At 38.5% G+C, this 19,753-nt stretch overlaps 2 protein-coding genes across 7 annotated transcripts in view; one reads left to right on the top strand and one right to left on the bottom strand.

The window, feature by feature from the left end:
- LOC124616725 overlaps positions 1–15,204 on the bottom strand; it is a 57,678-nt gene extending 42,474 nt beyond the window's left edge. For all 3 annotated transcript variants that reach the window (XR_006979871.1, XR_006979872.1, XM_047145086.1), the window contains exons 1-2: positions 13,792–15,204; positions 12,818–13,060 (exon numbers count right to left, since the gene is read on the bottom strand). Coding sequence is in view for 1 of the 3 variants with exons in the window: in XM_047145086.1 (XP_047001042.1) it covers positions 12,818–13,060; positions 13,792–14,761 (1,213 nt within the window). In the remaining 2 variants the exon portion in view is untranslated. The remainder of the gene's footprint in view (positions 1–12,817; positions 13,061–13,791) is intronic.
- Positions 15,205–15,262: 58 nt separating this feature from the next.
- The window catches only part of LOC124616726 (cytosolic carboxypeptidase 1-like), a 514,069-nt gene continuing 509,578 nt past the window's right edge, over positions 15,263–19,753 (top strand). For 2 of the 4 annotated variants that reach the window (XM_047145089.1, XM_047145087.1), the window contains exons 1-2: positions 16,135–16,272; positions 16,577–16,729. In XM_047145089.1, coding sequence (XP_047001045.1) covers positions 16,603–16,729 — 127 coding nt within the window. In that variant the 5' untranslated portion in view covers positions 16,135–16,272; positions 16,577–16,602. Of the gene's footprint in view, positions 15,390–16,086; positions 16,273–16,576; positions 16,730–19,753 lie in introns of those variants that run through there. The other 2 variants (XM_047145088.1, XM_047145090.1) reach the window with 2 other exon arrangements.

The raw sequence follows: 19,753 nt of genomic DNA on the forward strand, positions 1-19,753 counted from the left end.
CTATGTAAAGCTCTGGGTGTGAGTGGGCAGTACGATGGCGACAGAAGAGCATGACATGAGTCTTGGCGGCTTAAAACCGAAAGCCGTGGGTGAGAGCCCATGACTGTACCTTTCGTATGGCATCCTGTAGGCAATGCTCAGCAACAAACATACTAGAGGATCAATAATAAAAGCAAAAATCGTTGGCATATAAGGAGGGTGATACAGCCGCCGCCAGACCATTGATGGCCACCAGAAAGAGGGGGACACTCAGTACAGAGCCCTGCAGGGTCCCTCCTCTCAGATATGGGACATACTGAGTGAAGCACCCCCCCCCCTTCCCTCCCCAGAACATACGGTGCGACAGGAAGTTCTTAACAAAAACTGGGAGAGGACCCAGGAGAGTCCACTCATGTGATGTAGTAGAGGTGTGGTGACACTATGTCATGTCATAAGCCTTCTGTAGGTCTAAAAAGACAGCAATGAGGTGCTGACGACATGCAAAGGCCGTCCAGGTGATGGACTCCAGGTGAACCAAATTATCAGCAGTGGATTGGCCTCTGCAAAAACCACCCTGAGATGCAGCCCAAAGGCCCCGAGACAATTGTTTGCTCACAATGCATTTGAGCGACTTATAGATAATGTTGATAAGGCTGACTGGGTGATAACCATCCATCTTGAGGGCGTTCTTACTTGTTTCAGTACTGGAAATAACGTGCTTTCATGCCAGATATATGGAACTCCCCCTTGTTCCAGATCCGATTAAAGAGGATAAGAAAGTGATGCTGACAATCCACTGAGAGAAGTTTCAGCATTTGGTTATGGATATGGTCTGACCCTGGCACTGTGTCAGGGCAATGGTTAGGGGATTAGACAGTTCCCACTCGCTAAATGGTGCATTATACAGCTCCAGGTGACGGGTAGTAAAAGGTACGCCCATTTGCTCCACTCACTGTTTTATGAGCCAAAAGGCAGGGTGGTAGTTCTCAGATGCAGATGCATGAATGTAATCCTCAGCAAAATGTTCAGCGACAGTGTTTGCATCAGTTTAAATGGCACCATATAAGGAAATATTTGGTATATCGGCAAAGGACAGGAAGCCATAGAGGTGTTTCATCTTTGCCCATACCTGGGATGGAGAGGTACATGATCCAATGGTGGAAATGTACTGTTCCCAGGATTCTTGCTTTCATCATTTTATGAGGTAGCGGATGTGGGCACTAAGCCGTTTAAAGGCAATGAGGTGCTCCAGTGAAGGGTGCCACTTACTGTATTGCAGATCTCATTTATGATGTTTCATGGTTGCAGTGATCTCTGGGGTCCACTGGGGTACCATCTTCCAATGGGGGGAACCCGAGGAAGAGGGGATGGTTTGGTTGGCCGCCAAAAAAATGGCTGCCATTGTATGCTGAACAACCACATGGGTCCTGCCTAATGGTGGGGAGCTAAGGACGACAGCAGTGATGAACCCATCCCAGTCAACATTACAGAGAATCATCTGGGTGGGTATCCAGGAGAACAACACTGAGGGAGGGACAGGAATGTCGGGAAATGGTCACAACCACACAGGTCTCTGTGTACCCTCCAGGTTCTGCATGCCACACTGAAGTGTGTGGGGGCACCAGGGCTGAAGAGGCAAAGAACAAGCTGTGCCAGTAAAGTTTTGATGTCTTTACCACAGCCAGTGATCATTGTTCCACTCAATAAAGGATTATGGGTGTTGAAGTTGCCTAAGAGTAGGAATGGGGAAAGAGCTGAGATGGTAATGCTGACAGTACGTCCTTGGACATGACATCATAGGGAGAGAGATAAACCTGATGGTAAAAATGGTAAAAACCTGATGTACCCATACCAGAACAGCCACAGCCTCGAATGGTATATCAAGAGTCACAAGGTCAATTTATACCGAGTCCAGCATATATCTACAAACTCCACCTGGTGCCCTCTCATCTTTGGTATGATTCCTGAAATAACCTTGGTAACCACGAAGGGCAGGGGGTGCAAGTGGCTGGAAACCATGTTTCCTGGATGGCAACACAGAATGCAAGGAATGTGCTTAAAACTGCCATAGCTCAGAAAAGTGGTGGAAGAATCTGTTACAATTCCACTGGAGGATAAGACACTCTTAACACTGTGGAGACACAAAGCGACTGGGGGGAGAGAGGGGTGAGGGCACAGGTTAAGACCCAGGGTCATGTACTGCCATCAGTTTGGATGCCACGGGATCCACTAACATAGATTCTGCAGCACACAGCCTGGAGAGATCTTATGTCTCCGGTGCCACTGGGATCTCCACCTTGGCCACAGAAGGAGTACAAGCAGAGTCCAGTGGCATGGAGACCACAAGAGTTTCCTTCATCTTAGAGGGCTTCTTTTTTTCTTCTCGTCCTTTTTCTCCTTAGAAGATGAGAAGATTTCCCTGAATTAGTTTCAGGGACAGAGGAAGAACAAAAAGTCTAAAGACCAGCAGTCTGTGGTTCCTTCAGCCACTGGTTGGCATCTGGCTGTGGAGCAGCAGAAACCATGGAAGGTAGAGTCCCAAGGGACCTCTTCCTAGCTAGAGAAGCTAGAGGAGGATGAGGTGCCTCTGGCTGGGGGATGGGGACCTGTGTCCCCAGCAGGTGGAGAGCCATTGCTCCCAAAGTGGGTGTGATGTAAGCACCAGAAGTGGTCCCAACCACCTAGAAGGCAGGTACCAGTGGGCAGCTCTGAGGGCCCACTGTAAGAGGTGCAACAGAGGATGGCACCATTGGCAGAAAAGGCAACGACATTGCAGCTGTAGTGTAAGATAGTGTCATTTGTCTGTAACTAAGACACTCATACTTTTTTTGTGGACTCTTGATATGTGAGCTTGTCCAGGCTCTTGTACTCCTTGATATTCTTCACTTGCTTACAAACAGAGCAGGGAGAGTGGAGCTTGCCACAGTTTACGCAGATGGGGGGTAGGGGCACAAGGAACATTCACGTGCAGCTGATGTCCACTATCTCTGCAAACTAGGACAGCTTTGCATTGGGAAGACACATGTCCGAACTTCATACACCTAAAGCACCTCACTGGATGGGTTTCACGTCACACTGGTAGACCATCATATTGACCTTCTCAGGTAACGTATCACCCTGGAAAGCCAAGATGAAGGCCCCAGTAGGAACCCTTGTTTTCCCTTGGTTCCCTATGGACAAGACGGATGAAATGCACACACTGTCACTCTAAGTTGGCCCCCAGCAGTTCATCAGATTGCAGAAGAAGATCACGGCGAAAGATGAGGCCCTGAACCATACTGAGAGTCTTGCGGAGAGTGACAGTCATGGGAATGTCACACAACTTTCACAAAAGAGCAGTGCCTGTGACTAGGCAGGAGATGACATTTTAATGAGTATGAAACTGCTCTTCATCTTAGAGATGGCTACAAATTGATCATATTTGTGTCCAACGTTTCCCATAAAAAATTACGGCTTTGTGACCGAAAAGGTGTCCCTGTTGGTCCTGGTACAGGCCAGGTACTGGGGGAGGAGGGGGGAGGGATTTTACTCCTTATCATCTTTCCAGCACTCCTCCAATGGTGTGGCACAGGAAGGGAATGCACAAACAATGTGTTAAGGGCAGTCAAGTCAAGGCATTACAACCACGGAATGAAAAAGAATAAACAGAATAAAAAGGTGGAAAGGGTAGATGCAGGATGGGCAACCCATCGCCAACAGACCCTGGGCAGGGGTGGAGGGTGGAGAGTGCAGGGAAGGGAAGTGGGGGGGAGGGGGGAGGGGGGCAGGCGGAGGGCATTGAGGGATCCTCCCATCTGAGAATGTGACCACAGGTCAGCCAAGTGTGGCCAATGCAGAGTTAACAGAGGTCTGTGGTCTCCTTAACTGGCCTCAGTTTGTTTGAGCAGATCAGGACAGGCCAATCTGAGTTCCATACTTCCATCAGTCGATGGCACATAAATGACTAAAGGTCTGGCTCTGGAACCCTATTTCCAGAATTGGCATCCTGGTGACATCTGGTCAGCTCGTTCATTTCCCGAAATCCCAAATGACCACGAACCAAACAAAAATGACTGGCCACCCATCTTGATGGAGATCGTACTTCATCGTATCATATGAGGGCTTTCCACCTGAAGAGACTGCTGGGGCCGTGTGATCACCAGCGGGAGAAAGTTTCAGTCATTTCAGGTGCGAACTATCTGCCGTGGCACCACCCATTCTGAATGAGGGTTCTCCCCATTGGCACCACCCAGCCACAGCAACAGCTACTGATCAGTAATCCATTGCCAGGAGTCCCCCTGCCCCAGTCATGATGTGCCCACAGTCCACGATAGTCCATGGCGTATGAGGGGAATGTGCAGGGCAGGCACAAACAGTGTGATTCCTGCATTGTTGGGGGGGGGGGGGGGGGGGGGAGGTTACCATCGTGCAGGTCCTTGCACATCAAATCCAATAAGGGGGACCATATAATCACTAATGGATGGTGAAGAAAGCACTGGAAGTGAAAGTAAAAATCAAGATCTAAATCATTTAACAAGACCGCGCAGAGTCTGCACCAAAAAAGGCCATCCAACAGAAATGGCCAAAATGTAGGTTTGCAGCACAGAAAGAGGAAGCAATGCTGCAAAGGTGGGGACCCGTGGAAGCCAAGCATTTACTCGTCAAAAGAGTGGTGGGGGCCTGGGTGGAGTGCGATATTGCCACTACTGTTCACAATAGATATAAATGACTTGGTAAACAATGTTTATCCCTATGAAGCTATTCCCACACTATGCAGTTGTGTTCACAATGCTATGCATACACAAATGCAATACTTTTGGATATTTGTTTGGAAATACAGCTTCCTGGAGAGCTTGACAGATGACTCTGAACATAAATAAATGTAATGCAATAGGTATAAGTAGATGAAAAGATTCATTGCATGTAAAGTCAACACAGTGATTTTACTCTCCATCTCAGATTTCGAAGAACCTTGGCAGAAAGACACTCTAAAAACATATTAAGAACAATTTCCAGTTTTATTAAAATAAGTCAACCCATTTCGAAAATATGGCAATGTGAAGTTGTTAAAAATTGCCAAAAAAACATCCCAAAGCCATAAATTCAAATTGCTGTAGCAACTCTCCTAATTAAACTAAAATGATTGGAGAGGTGCCATTTTGCAGCAATTTTTCGTGAGCTTTTCTATGATATACAATACAATATGGGTTTGAGATGATAATTGTTTTAAATTTCAAGAAAAATTTAAATTTGTAATTTATCAAAAAGAGCATCTTCATATTTCTTTTAAAAGAATTGTATACAATACTTCACATTAATGTTAACTAATTCCCTAAGTATGAAAGTGGGATTGTCATGGATTCATAGCTTCATAAAAGTTCAAAAATACAAGTTTCTCTAAAAAATTACATTTGCATAAAATTTATCAATTTCAGCAAAAATATACATAACTTTATGATTAACACATCTATGTACACATTTAAATTTACTGTCAACAGACACACACACACACACACACACACACACACACACACACACACATTTTTGAAATGCCATTTGCAAAACCTGAGACAAACAATGTGTGTTTTAAGGATTCACATCTTTTTAAAATTTCCTGTTTTCACAGCAACATCCTCAGGAATTTGATATATTGTTCCTCTTGGTGTTAATGGGTTTATTTTACAAAGAAGACCATTTACAGACACCCATAGATTAACAGGTTTTGTAGGACATTCAGAAGATAGTGATTGGCCAGCTGGGTGAAGGGATGTTAACTTTAACTTCATCAAAACTTTCATCTTTTGTTACATCTACACTTACATCTAAATACACATTCCACAAGCCACTGTGTGGAGCATGATGTATGGTACCCTGTACCACTACTAGTCATGTCTTTTCCCATTCCACTCGCAAATAAAGCAAGGGGAAAAATGACTGTCTACTTACCTTCACTTGAGCTCTAATTTCTCATAACTTACCTTCATGGTTCTTACACAAACTGTATACTGGCGGCAGTAGAATCGTTCTGAACTCAGATTTGAATGCCGGTTCTCTAACTTTTCTTGACAGTGTACCTCAGAAAAAAATGTCGCCTACCCTCCAGGGATACCAATTTGAGTTCCTGAAGAATCTCAGTAACATTTGCAATCAGTAACAAATCTAGCAGCCTACCTCTGAATTGCTTCAATGTCTTCCTTTAATCTGACATGGGGTGGAGCCCAAACACTTGAGCATGTACTCAAGAATAGGTCGCTCTAGTGTCCTATATGAAGTCTCCTTTACAGATGAACAACACTTTACCAAAATTTTCCTAATAAACCAAAGTCAAACATTCATCTACCCTACCACAATCCTCACATGCTCATTCCATTTCATATAGCTATGCAGCATTATGGCCAGATATTTAAATGAAGTGACTGTGGCAAGCAGTACACTACTAATGCTATATCCGAACGTTAAGGATTTGCTTCTCCTACTCACCTTCATTAACTTACATTTTTCTACATTTAGAGCTACCTGCCGTACATCTCACCAATAGAAATTTTGTCTAACTCATCTTGTATCCTTAAACAGTCACTCAACTTTGACATCTTACCATACACAACAGCATCACCAGCAAACAAACGCAGATTGCTGCGCACTCTGTCTGCAAGATCGTTTATGTATATAGAAAATTACAGCAGTCCAACTGCAGTTCCCTGAGGCACTCGTGACTATACCTTTGCCTCTGGTGAACACTCATTGGCAAGGACAACATATGGGTTCTATTACTTATGAAGACTGAGCCACTCGCATATCTGAGAACCTTTTCCATGTGCTCATACCTTTGTTAACAGTCTGCAGTAGGTGATCGTGGTGGATGCTTTCCAGAAATCTAGAAATATGGAATTGTATCATGTGAGAAAAGGGAAAGCTACACTTCGTACGAGCGGTGCATTCTAAAAACAAGCTGATTTGTGTACGTGAGTTTCTCAGTCTCATAAAAATTTATTATATTCAAACTGAAAACATGTTCAAGGATTCTACAGCAAACCAATGTTAGCGATATTGGTTATTAATTTTGTGGGTCCACTCCTACATCCTACTTACATATAGGAATCACCGGTGCTTTGTTAAAACATATGCTAGTCACCGTTTCTTATTGCAGATGGCAGTAATGTATCCATGAATACCTCACAAAGCCAGTTTCTCTGGAGATTTTTGTGACTTTTGAAAGTAGATTCTTTCATATCTGAGAAAGTCTTCACCATCTTCTCCCAATTCACATCCCCTCACCATCACTGTGCTCTGCCAATGCACCCACTGGTCTTTTCTCCTTCTCTGCTCTTCTCTTTTACCACCCCATTCCTCCAAAGCATCCTGATGCTGCACCTGGCAGCCTTGTCTGGCTACCATTTAGTCCCTGCATGTTCCACCAGGCAGTGCTGACTACTCCTTCCCCCATGCCCTGGTAGTTCTCCCCCTACTTGTTCCACTCCAGATTGCTGTTTACATTCGATGTGATACCTGTGCATTCTGGCCAAAGAAGCCGGAGATAGAGGTCATGTGTGCTCCAGATGTGTTTGCTTGCATGAATGTGTGGGTTTTCTTTCCTGAAGAAGGCTTTGGCTGAAAGCTCAATGTGTAACATCTTTTTGTTGCATCTGTCTGAGCTCAGCGTGTCATCTTTATGTCGAGTATCAGTCTGTCCTTTCCATAATACTGTTGAGATTTGCCAATCTTTTTGAAGCTCTTGATGCTATCAGTATAAACGCATGTAACCTCTGTGTCTGTCTGTAAGTATGAAACTGACTCTAAAGCACTCTTCTATAAATCCCTTAGTTTCAATGTACACTTCTTACATTGAAAATCTAAGTGTACATATGTAATGCTTTTGACTGCCCAGTCAAAAAGTTGTTTTGGTGTAGGAATTTGGTTATCATATGGCCTCTGCAGATTTGCTTTTGTTGCTGCTCTCTTAACAGTGCCACTGAAATCATCAAAAGGTTGTTTTCCAAAAAATTCCATTCTGTTTTGATGCCAAAATATTCGTCATAAAAATGTAAGTTTACAACATTGTTCCTATTTTTTTTTAATTTTATTTATTTATTTTTTTTTTTTTTTTTTTTTTTGGAAACAGTAAACTGCTGTGGTGTCATGCTCTATATAGTTAGAAATTATGAGACACAGCTCATATGCTGTTTTTTCTTCTCTCCTACTTACAAAGGGATGCATTGTTGCATGAGCACATGACCAATATCTCAGGGCCTCATTTTGGATCACAAAAGTGTAATTCTCAGAAAAGTCACGTGTAACAACATATTCACCCTCATTGAAGTTTTCCTTAACTTCATTTACGTAACAGCTTTTGCTGCTTAGCTAGAAAATCATGTGGTCAGTTTTTCAGAAGATAATTCAATAAACTCGGATGAGGTCTTCTGCATTGTTCCTAAGTTACATATGTCTACTGAAATCCACTGTCGAAAAGTGATATTTTCAACCATGTTATTATCAAATGCATTCTGTGGTGTACTTTTTGTTGGATCGTTTCCTGGGCAAGAACTACAGTTTCCCATAATAAACTGATGCTGGAATGCGTAACAGTTTTGCCGAACAGTGTTGATAAGCAGCCAATTCTCCAGAGGTTAACATATCGGTCTTAGCATTTTCTATCATGAGTTTCACAGTTTGATGCATTGAGCAAACATGTCATACTGAATGTTCCACTTTGTCTTGCAAAATGGCAGAGTCCTGGCCATAGCTCTCCAAATTTAGAAAACCCAATCTTCATATCTTGAAATGTATCTTTGAAATTTTTATATGCTTATTTTGAAGTGCACAAAATATGTCTTTTAGATATCACTGTTATGTCTCCATTCTTCCCCTTCACAGTTAAGCAGATTCTCTTCCCACCATTCTCTACTTATTTCAGTGATTCCATAAAAAGAGTTATATATTATTTGCACAACTTCTTGTGACAAATTCTTTACTGTTTTTGGTCAGGACTTTCTAATGTACCTCTTTCCTTCAAAAGACATTTTGCCATGTGTACTATGTAGTTAGGAGCAACGAGCTCACATATTATCTTTCCTATATTCCAAGATTCAAGCAAAAATATGAGTAGCATTACTTCTTTTCTAATACTTGAAGAAAAATCCATTTTCAGATTACCTATGACAGATTATTCCAGTGACCCACATTCAGTTTCTGAGGAATCCTCTGCATTAGCAAATAGTTGTTTTTTCAAATGATAACCCAATTAATCTGCTTCCTACAGTTACCACAAATTTTTGATATCTTTGGGATATTAGGAAACATTACACACATCCAATTAGCCACATTTCTTAGCTGCTTTATATTTTTCACAGAATGATTAGTTTTTTTTTTAAAGGAAGCAACACAGCAGTGTCTGATATCTTTTTTAATGAGCCATTGTATATCACCTCACAGATCTCGAGTAATTAAAATGTAGACATGTTTATGAAGAGAATATTTTGAAAAAATACTGAAACTATGAGTAATGACTTTGATAACAAGTTTTTACTTTCCAATACCTCACAAAAAATTAATGAAACTGTTAGTAACCGACAACATTCACATTCACCAAATGCCACTAAATCAGTATGAGGACTGATCAGGGGTGTGCGTCTATGTGTGTGTAGTTCAAATCAACTTTCCTAGAACATTTATTTTTTAAAAAAACTTATATTTTTAGTCATTCTAGTAATCTAATCACCCATCATAGTCACTAGTTACAATTTAAACATACTACAGATACATTTACGAGAAAGTGAACATTTATTTATCGGTAAGTTATGTATATTTCTGCTTAAAGCTCCAAATTTTCAAAAATTTAATTTTTTAGTGAAATATGTCTTTATGAAATTTTATTAAAGTGTGAAGATATGACAGTCCCACTTTCATACCCAGGGAACTTGTTAACAACAATGTGACATGTTGGACACAATTTTTTGAAATTTTAAGATGTGCTCTTTCATAAACTAAAAATTTAAATTTTCATTTAAATTTGAAAAACAATTTTCATCTCAATTGTGTGTTGTGTTACATATCATAACAAACCTCATGGAAAATGCTGCAAAATGACACATCATTTTAGCTTAATTAGGACAATTTTTAAAAACTTCACATTGCTGTACTTTCAAAATGGGTTGACATATTTAAATAGAACCAGGTATTTTTCTTAACTTATATGTAACAAGTTTCTCCAAAATCTGAAATGGCGTGTTAGAATCCATATTAAAATTGTGTTAATTTGACATGGAATGTTCCATTCAAGTATCTAAAAGTACTTGCTCAGATCAGTTTTAAATGGATCATGTGGAAGATTTACGCTTCCCACGGAAGTGTAATTCATGCACAAAAACTTGTCTTACAGAACACTTGTTCAACCAATATCTGAGCAGTGTTTGTCAGTCTGGGACCCTTACCGATTTAGAAAAATGGAAGAGAGAGAAAAAAAGAGTCAAATAGCAGAATGATTCATCACTAATTTGTTTGGTCACCATGGGAGTGTCACAGAATACTCAACTGCAGTGGGACCTTACTCACAAAATATCAAGATCCCTCCTTCAACAACTAGTCAAGAATTATAATACCTCATCCAAAAAGACATACTCAATAGTAACCTCTGTGTTGTCATTCAAAGAATTCAGACCTATACAGAGAGCTACCAATGATCTTTCTTCCCATATAGGCTACCATCTATGAAAGGAATACTGGTATCCTACACACTCTACCACACAAAATATGTTGTGTTGTGGAGTACAGATGTAGATGAAATGGGCAAAAAAAGAAAAAGTAAATCCAACTGTAGTTATCTCCTATCTTTTAAACCTCATGAATAGACATGGTGAACCAATTATTGCTCAATCACCGCTTGCAGAAACCACACTGGCTCCCAGAACGAAGAGTCAGTCAGATTTCATAACTTAAACAAATTAACTATAGCAACATATGTCAGGACATACTTGTTCTGTAGTATCTTTTTAATATTGGAATGATGTCATTAAAATTTCAAAATATCACTGAAATGAGTGTCCATGTGATAGATAATATTCAATCTTGTATGCTCGTACTTCATTACTTTTAGTAATTTTCTAACTATAAGAATGCTATTACAGATATCAATTATTACTAGGTGGTTGAATACCTAACAATTGCTTCGAACTCTTGCAAATAGTGCTTCTACTCATGCAATAATGTTAAGCTCAGCCAACCACAATTTAAATTTTATGAGAGCCATTAGGGATTAGTTAAAAACACAAAACTACACCTATAAACCAATATCATAAACACAAAGAGAAATGAGCCTCAAAAAAATGAACAATAGATGTCATTAATAACACAAAAACATCAGAAAACTAAAAATCAACTAAACAACTGGACCACCATGGGAACAGAGAGTATTACGTAGGGCTGTTCTAGTTATTGATGCCAGCAAATATACTAAAAACTTGAAAATAGCACAGCAGATTGAGAAAATTGGGATTTCCATTGAAGACATAAATGTAATTATGGAATGCTCAATATATATAAAAAATATTGTCATAACATATTAGTTGGTTTCTCCAACTCACAAACATTCGTCTTACATACTAACCTATACTTTTGGCTGCAGTACAATTCAATCTATTACTGCAATCTCCTTTTTTTAAAAAGGAGATTGCAGTAATAGATCGAATTGTACCGTGTTGATGATTGGAGCAGCCGTAAAAGCAGAGGAGATTGCAGTAATAGATCGAATTGTACTGTGCTGATGATTGGAGCAGCAGTAAAAGCAGAATGGGAGTATCATAAGCTGCAATATACTCAGCAGCTTCACTAAACTTACAGTACATAAGACTAGTAAACAACTTGATATAAGCCTCCACACACAAAAACATATTGTAAGCAAAACACATACACACAAAACATACAAATAAAAACATCGCAGATACTATCTAACAGGATAAGGTGTGATGACACACTTTAAAGAAAATATCAATGGCTCATACTGTCCAATAAAGACAGCTATTTTACTATATCAGCTATTATAACATTCTCTAACAATATAATAAAACTTTGAATTTAAAATGTAATCTAACAGGACCATCAGCTACTTATCCAAGGCATCTGCAGGAACACAGCAAACTAAAAAGGAAATCCCCCACTTACAGAAAATAAACATTTTTAAGGTCATAGCACACAAATGTTAATGAATGTATTTTACTTTTATGTTAAGTATACACCAGAATTAGGAATTAACTGAAGCACTGGATATCGCTTCACCAACTCTCAACCAAACTTTCTAACCTAACTGTGACCTCAGGCTGTGTTGCAGGTAAGTCTGTCTCCATAATTCTAAAACATAATATAGACACCACCAAAGAAATGTTGTTAGTGTTCTGGTTCCTTTGTGTTAGTCACATACCACATCATTACAATATCGATCAATAGGATCAATTTATCTGGAATTAGCCCCTTCCTGCTTGCACAAGTGAAAAAGTATAGTCCTTTCTTTTTGAGATATGTGTACTACAGAATCCTTCCACATACGCTGCACTTAAACATACTGACCTTGAAAAAGGAACTTTCAATGCTCATTAGGCTATCTTCTCAGAAAATATGTTTTCATTAGATGGATTAGCACCCAAGTTTTCTGGATCTCTCTGTTCAGTGTATGTTCTGTGAAAATTTTCTGGCATCTAAAGAAATTTTGGCCAACCGTTTTTCTGTAACTCGGTAACTTACCAATAGATGTGGCATTCTGATCCTTTTTTGTAACTGCTGCCCCACATTCTATTACATTCCACAGCACTTAAATATTTTAACAGCACAAAATTTCATGTTGCAATATGTTAATTTAAAATAAAATCATTACCTTTTAGTCTTCGCGTTAAATCAACTGTCACCATCTTTTCAAATAATGTTACTGGTCTTGCTCCAAGCATCCAGAGATACAGTAAACTACCAATTACTTCTTCAGGTTGATTCCGGTATTCATGGTGAAGCATTCTTTGTTTAATCTGAGGCACAATTATTTCATCAAGGTCTCTCTTATCTAAATCACAACCAAGATAACTCACGGCCCACAAAAATCTAGTTATATCCTTGGGTCTTGGATGTTGTTAGTGTTCTGGTTCCTTTGTGTTAGTCACATACCACATCATTACAATATCGATCAATAGGATCAATTTATCTGGAATTAGCCCCTTCCTGCTTGCACAAGTGAAAAAGTATAGTCCTTTCTTTTTGAGATATGTGTACTACAGAATCCTTCCACATACGCTGCACTTAAACATACTGACCTTGAAAAAGGAACTTTCAATGCTCATTAGGCTATCTTCTCAGAAAATATGTTTTCATTAGATGGATTAGCACCCAAGTTTTCTGGATCTCTCTGTTCAGTGTATGTTCTGTGAAAATTTTCTGGCATCTAAAGAAATTTTGGCCAACCGTTTTTCTGTAACTCGGTAACTTACCAATAGATGTGGCATTCTGATCCTTTTTTGTAACTGCTGCCCCACATTCTATTACATTCCACAGCACTTAAATATTTTAACAGCACAAAATTTCATGTTGCAATATGTTAATTTAAAATAAAATCATTACCTTTTAGTCTTCGCGTTAAATCAACTGTCACCATCTTTTCAAATAATGTTACTGGTCTTGCTCCAAGCATCCAGAGATACAGTAAACTACCAATTACTTCTTCAGGTTGATTCCGGTATTCATGGTGAAGCATTCTTTGTTTAATCTGAGGCACAATTATTTCATCAAGGTCTCTCTTATCTAAATCACAACCAAGATAACTCACGGCCCACAAAAATCTAGTTATATCCTTGGGTCTTGGATGTTCAGTTAAGTACGATCTGAAAGAAGTCTTAGTGCCATGCAACACCAGGTTTCTGAGGCACTCACCAATCAAAGTTGAAATAAAATCACGTTCATAAAAACGAGCTTCGGCATAGAATGCAAGAAGATGAACTTCTGCAGTAAAGTTCATAGTACTTAATACTGACTGGTGTGACATTATCAGTTCAATGATGTTATTCATCAGATGATTATCATGATATCCTGCCTGTCTAAGAAATTTTATTATTGTTGTAAACACATCAGTTTCCAAGATAATATTATCCAAATCATTCTTAAATTTATGAGTTACTGCAACAGGCAGGCTTAAATCTTGAACCCTTGTGCTAGTTTTGTAGATTGCATTTAGAACAATGCACAAATCCAACAGTGTCAAGGAATTTACTATTTCTTGACAGTCACAAGCCATAAGTGCTTTCCTCATTAACTTTGTGTTATTCCTCTTTCCAAGACCAATGAAAAAGACACATAGCACCCACTGCTGAACAGACAAAACTCTGAATGTAAACCAGAGCTTCATTCTATTAAGTGTGCGTGAATAAAATAATAACTGTGTTATTCTGTTAGGGAGACAATACATCCATCCATCCAATACTTTAAGAATGTCTTCAGGACTCATGTTTTTAAACCTCCTCCAGCATTCAATGTCAACTTGTTCCCAGAAACGAATATTTTCGATCCTGAACAGCACGTCTCTACTATTTAACAAATATAAAAATAATGGAAACTGTTCGGTTGTCAATTCTGATAACACTTTTTCACAATCCTCATAGTTATGTTCGAGTATACATTTCACATGAGTTAAGGCAGATGTTTCTAATTCCACAATATTTTTCTTGTACCTATAGTCGGCACGAAAATGCTTTTGAAACTTTTCCTGCATTGTGTATACGTGTGTGCTACTACATTTCTGTCGTATCGCACGTAAACATTGCCACAACACCACACGCATCTTCCTTCAAAAAGTTTCATTCATTTCAGAATTCCAACACACATGTTTCTGCTACAGCTACACAGTTTCATTCGTTCATTGCAACCAACATCAATACTGTAGCTACAACTCCAGTACACCACGTTTCAAATGTGCCTAACTTTCTCTGTCACCCATGCACTGCCGGTGTGATAACATTCTTTTGTTGTGACCCAATTACAATTGCTGTTATTCATAGTAATATGTTTATTTGCTGCATCTTTAGCTCAGAGTATTTCATCTAATCTCAAATAACTCTGTTACAGTAATAACGTATTCAACCTGCAAGGGTTATGGCGCTGTGTCACTGAGATTACGACGAGGGCAAATGAGAAGTTTACAACAATGTACCAAACAAAAAAACCTGGAAACAGTTACTGCAATCAACTTCATATACTTGAAAGTGGGGATTTTTGTTAACTGCAATCGAATGTTTGCAGCTCTGTAAACAGACGAACGGGCAAAGGCAAAGATATTAGTCACAGCGTGTTGACAAAACAGCAGAAAGATGTGACACAATGTGGGGCGAAAAATTTTTGAAAGGGCGATATATGTAGTACAAACAGTGAATAAAATATGAGACTGAAAATACATTCCAGTAAAGTATAAGGTATGTTGGTCAATTAAAGCATACTGCTGTCAAATAAGAAACACATTAACTTCCTTAGCAGAAGGTTTGATTTTTTTTTCGCCTTTGAAAGGTACCGGTTTTGCATTTACGACGGACTGCGAATGTCAAGGTCCCCAAATTTCTAATTAGAATGTCGTTTCGTCATTCAATGTAAATTATTCATTCAGTATACAGAAAGAAACCCAGCTGTTATGAAGAACCTCTTCGGTCCAAGTTTACTAAGTTTCTGAAGTTAATCTGATTACTTAAGGAACAATTGTTCTAGATTCATCTTGTAAATTATTTTATTTTTTGGATTTGTCGTAACAGAGAGATACAGCATTTTCCGCCGAGCGCCTATTTTGATAAAGCAAGATAGTCTTCGCAAACATCTGTTATTTGACACCACAGAAATGCCATTGTTCAACTAAGTATTTTAGCCTTCGAAAATCTGTAAAAATTATTGTGTTTTTATTTATATTTGACGTACATTTTAGCTTCGTTTTAGTAGCTTTTGGAAAAATTCTTACCCAGATTGTAATTTATGAGCCCCATAATAACGCTTATGAACTCCATAATAACGCAACGTTTAATTTTCAGTTTGGAACCACAAAAAGTCTCAATAGCTATAGGACAAAATCAATTTTGTTGACTTCAGTTTTGGTGTGAACGAAATCAATTCACAGTAACAAGTGTGCTGGCTTACTCTGCCACCTGGCGTTCGGGAGGGATGAGCTGAAAGACGGGCTATTTAAGCAGGCTGCTATGACACTAGAGTGTCAGTTGAACGTTTGAACAGCGCATGGTGCGCAATGTCAACTGCTCTGCAGCTGATATAACTGACATTCATTAATTGTGCGTGCACATTGTTAAGTTTTTGAAGGTAAAATATTATTCTGTCTGCAGTAGTTGTTTCCACAACGCGATTAGAGACAGATATATGAGCATTCCTTTTGAAAATAAAGTTTCATGTGAGAATTTAGAGATTCTTAAATTGTTGAGTGCAGTGATGAGATAAATAAATTAAAGCCAGCAGATTACATTAAATAATTATTACTGTATAGTCATTTCACAAAACCAAAAATTATTCATCATTGAGAATTAATTATCCAGCAGATGACAATGAAATGTGTAATAGAAACAAGAAATAGCATACCGTGATATGAATTTTCATATTATTCTTGTAGGTCCTGAACATCTGCTACCATTTACTATGTCAGGAGATAGCCTGAACGAAAGTTTGATCGAGAGACTCAAACAGTTCTCAGCAAGACCATATGACAATATTGAAATCATTCGGTCAGTGACAGCAAGGCTTCATAGCCAAGCAGCTTCACAGGGTAAGATGAGAAAGTAATACTTTTAACATGCTATTACTAGTTTTCTTTAACGATGGATAACAATTTAGAATGGAATAATAATACAGTTTTTGGCTGATACTCTCTGCAGCAACTAATTAGTTTTGCTTTAGTCTTGTGCTTCACAACCTGTTGTTATTTTTTAATACCACTTGTTTCCTCAGTTCATAATAGTTGTATGCTTTGTGGCTGACATTTTCACAACACACACTTCACTGTTTGTAAGATGAATGGTTGACAAGAAAATGTTTAGAGCCCATAAGTCTTGTGAAGTGATAAATGATTAATTTGTTTTATGGTGGAGAAGTACAGAAATGAAGCATACAAAAGATAGTGACAGTTTACAGTAATAAACTTCTGTGCTTCAAGCAAATGTTAGATACACACAAACAAAGGACTCATAAAAGTTCCCTGAAAATGCTCCTTTTATATTTCAAGAATTTTTTAGTTGTACACTATATTACTGTCATAACGTTCCCCATGAAACAAACATCTAAGTCTTACAATCAATTTAAAAGCTACATTCATTTGCGTCTGCAAGTGGATAGGTGTACTACTTTTCATCCTATATTTCTGAGGTAGATCTATATTCATTCATTCACTCATGCACTGCATTTCATGAATCCCATCATGAAGGAAAGTCTTCAGGAATGTGGAAGAAGTCAAATTGTATGGTACATTAATTGGCAGATGCAAACACTGCCAGCTACTTCTGTAGAGTATACAACAACTAGTTGTAACTAGAACCAATCTAGTCAGACTCATAATTATGAGAGTTACTACTTAATTATTTTAGGTACTAGTCTGTAGTCTTGGAGAAAAGCAGCTGCTTTTACTTTTGGAAAAGTCACTGTTCCTTGTATATTATGCAGTTGCTGTTTGTCAAGAATTCAGCGTGTAATCTGAATGAACGTCAAGAGTGAGGATAGTTCATATCCTACCCCTCCAGTAAAGTCGTGATACTACTGTTTTTTAATACGAAGATTCATCAAGCACTGGTATGACCCCTTAATGTAGATGTAACAGTTACTCAGTCAAAAGTTTTGGCAACAACAGATTTACATCCAGTATTCCATACTTTTCAAAATGACATAAGGATGGGGACAGATGACCTCAGCAGTTTGGTCCGTTAAGAATTCACACACACACACACACACACACACACACACACACACACACACACACACAACATTTAACATAATACGTTAGCTGTTAGATAAGCAACATTTACATTATTTCAGTGAGTTGCTCCTGATATTAGCCAAGAGCATATGTTTTATTACATTTCTGTAAGAACTATTGCAAACTGTTCACTTATAGGCTAATTCAAAAGCTACTAGTTTTGAGCAAACGTTTCTTTGTTCCAACAAATAATCGAGCTGCTGTTGATGTTCTACTGTGTATTCCTTCATTGCTTATGGTAAGTAAATGGATGTTTTGATCTTTACAAAAATATATCTTCATAATTAGAGGACTTCAGAATGTACTGTGCACTGGTGTTGCACAAGAATGATGCAAATATTAGGTGATAACTGATATCTCAGAAGCCAATACTAATTTAATGCTAGTAGAGGCTGCAGTTTTTACTGAAGCAGAATAAATGGAAGTGTGTTTCAGTCTGAAATATGTTGTTGTTTGTACCATAATCCTTAAGACTTTTCAGTTGAGTTTAGTTTGTATCCTCATATTATTTGTTACATACCGGATTTGAATCTGTAGCCAAAGCAACAGATCACTTTCATGTCAGAATTAAATACATAAAATGGTTGAAATACCAAAAGCTGATTTGGATATTACAGTGCTCGTACTGATTGAGTTCGAAATGTTGGAAAATTTAGAGCTGACTAATGTTGTAAAAATCTGTTTACAATGATATTATGAGGCTTTTAATTCTGTTTTGGAGTTACTGCCATCAGATGCAAGGGAGATCACTGTCGAACTTGATTATGTGCTGATTATATTAACTGCATGGCTATTACTGGAACTGCTCTTCATAGGAATAAGCATTGTTGGACTATATATTGTTATAAAATATATTGCCAGATTAAAATTGTATATTGTAACGAGAGACTGCAAATGATGCTAGCATTTTGAAGGGAATGTTCTTCTGACTGAGCATCCAGACATAACTCTTGGTCCATCTTAGTTACTCTAGTAGGTCACAAAAGGGAACTTCTGCCAAGAGCATAAAATTGGAGAGAAACAGTGTATTGAAACTGTGGGAGGAGAAGGAAAACTCAATTGATAAATACAAAAAATGAAAGAATGGTAGATCAATATAATGTGCTAAGCCTTTTCATATTTTACAATGTCTTGTGTCTGAAGGAACAGAAATTGTTGATTCACTGCTGTATTAAATATTACAAAATTTATTTGTTGAATGCAAATTCTATGACATCAGCTGTATTATATATAGATATGCTAATTATTAGTAACACATGGAAAATTTATGCTGGTCTTCGACTCGAACCTGGCTTTCTCACTTACCATGAGAAGTCGCTGTAACCACATCAGCTATACATGCATGCTCCTCAGACTGATCTAAACCCCCATATGCCGTGCTGTGTACATCCCCTAATGCTCATAACATTACTTGGATTCTGGCTATAGGGAGAACGAGACTACCTGGATTCTGGCTATTGGGAGAACAAGACTACCTGTTCATCATCGTTTTGCCCGTCTAGACTTGTAATACATTTTTACGTGTCTGTTCCTTCAGACATGCATGCATTAGTGGGTGTATACTTTGAGTAGACCTTTCCCAGAGCATGCAATTTTTTGGCAGACCTGTGACATGGACAACGTTGCAGCCCTAAATAATCTTTCTCCCCCCTGGTAATTTGCATCTGACTGTTCTTAGACGATTCTACACAAAAGAATGGTGATTGAGTGGCCACAAGTGTAGAAAGCTTTGTAAGCTTACCTGTTTTGTATAATGAAAGGTGCAGCAGCTCATATTAAATGAGAATAAATGGAAGATGATGTCTATAACAGGAGTGACCTGAT

The sequence above is a fragment of the Schistocerca americana genome, chromosome 5 (assembly GCF_021461395.2).
Source record: "Schistocerca americana isolate TAMUIC-IGC-003095 chromosome 5, iqSchAmer2.1, whole genome shotgun sequence".
In the NCBI taxonomy this organism is placed as follows: Eukaryota; Metazoa; Arthropoda; class Insecta; order Orthoptera; family Acrididae; genus Schistocerca; species Schistocerca americana.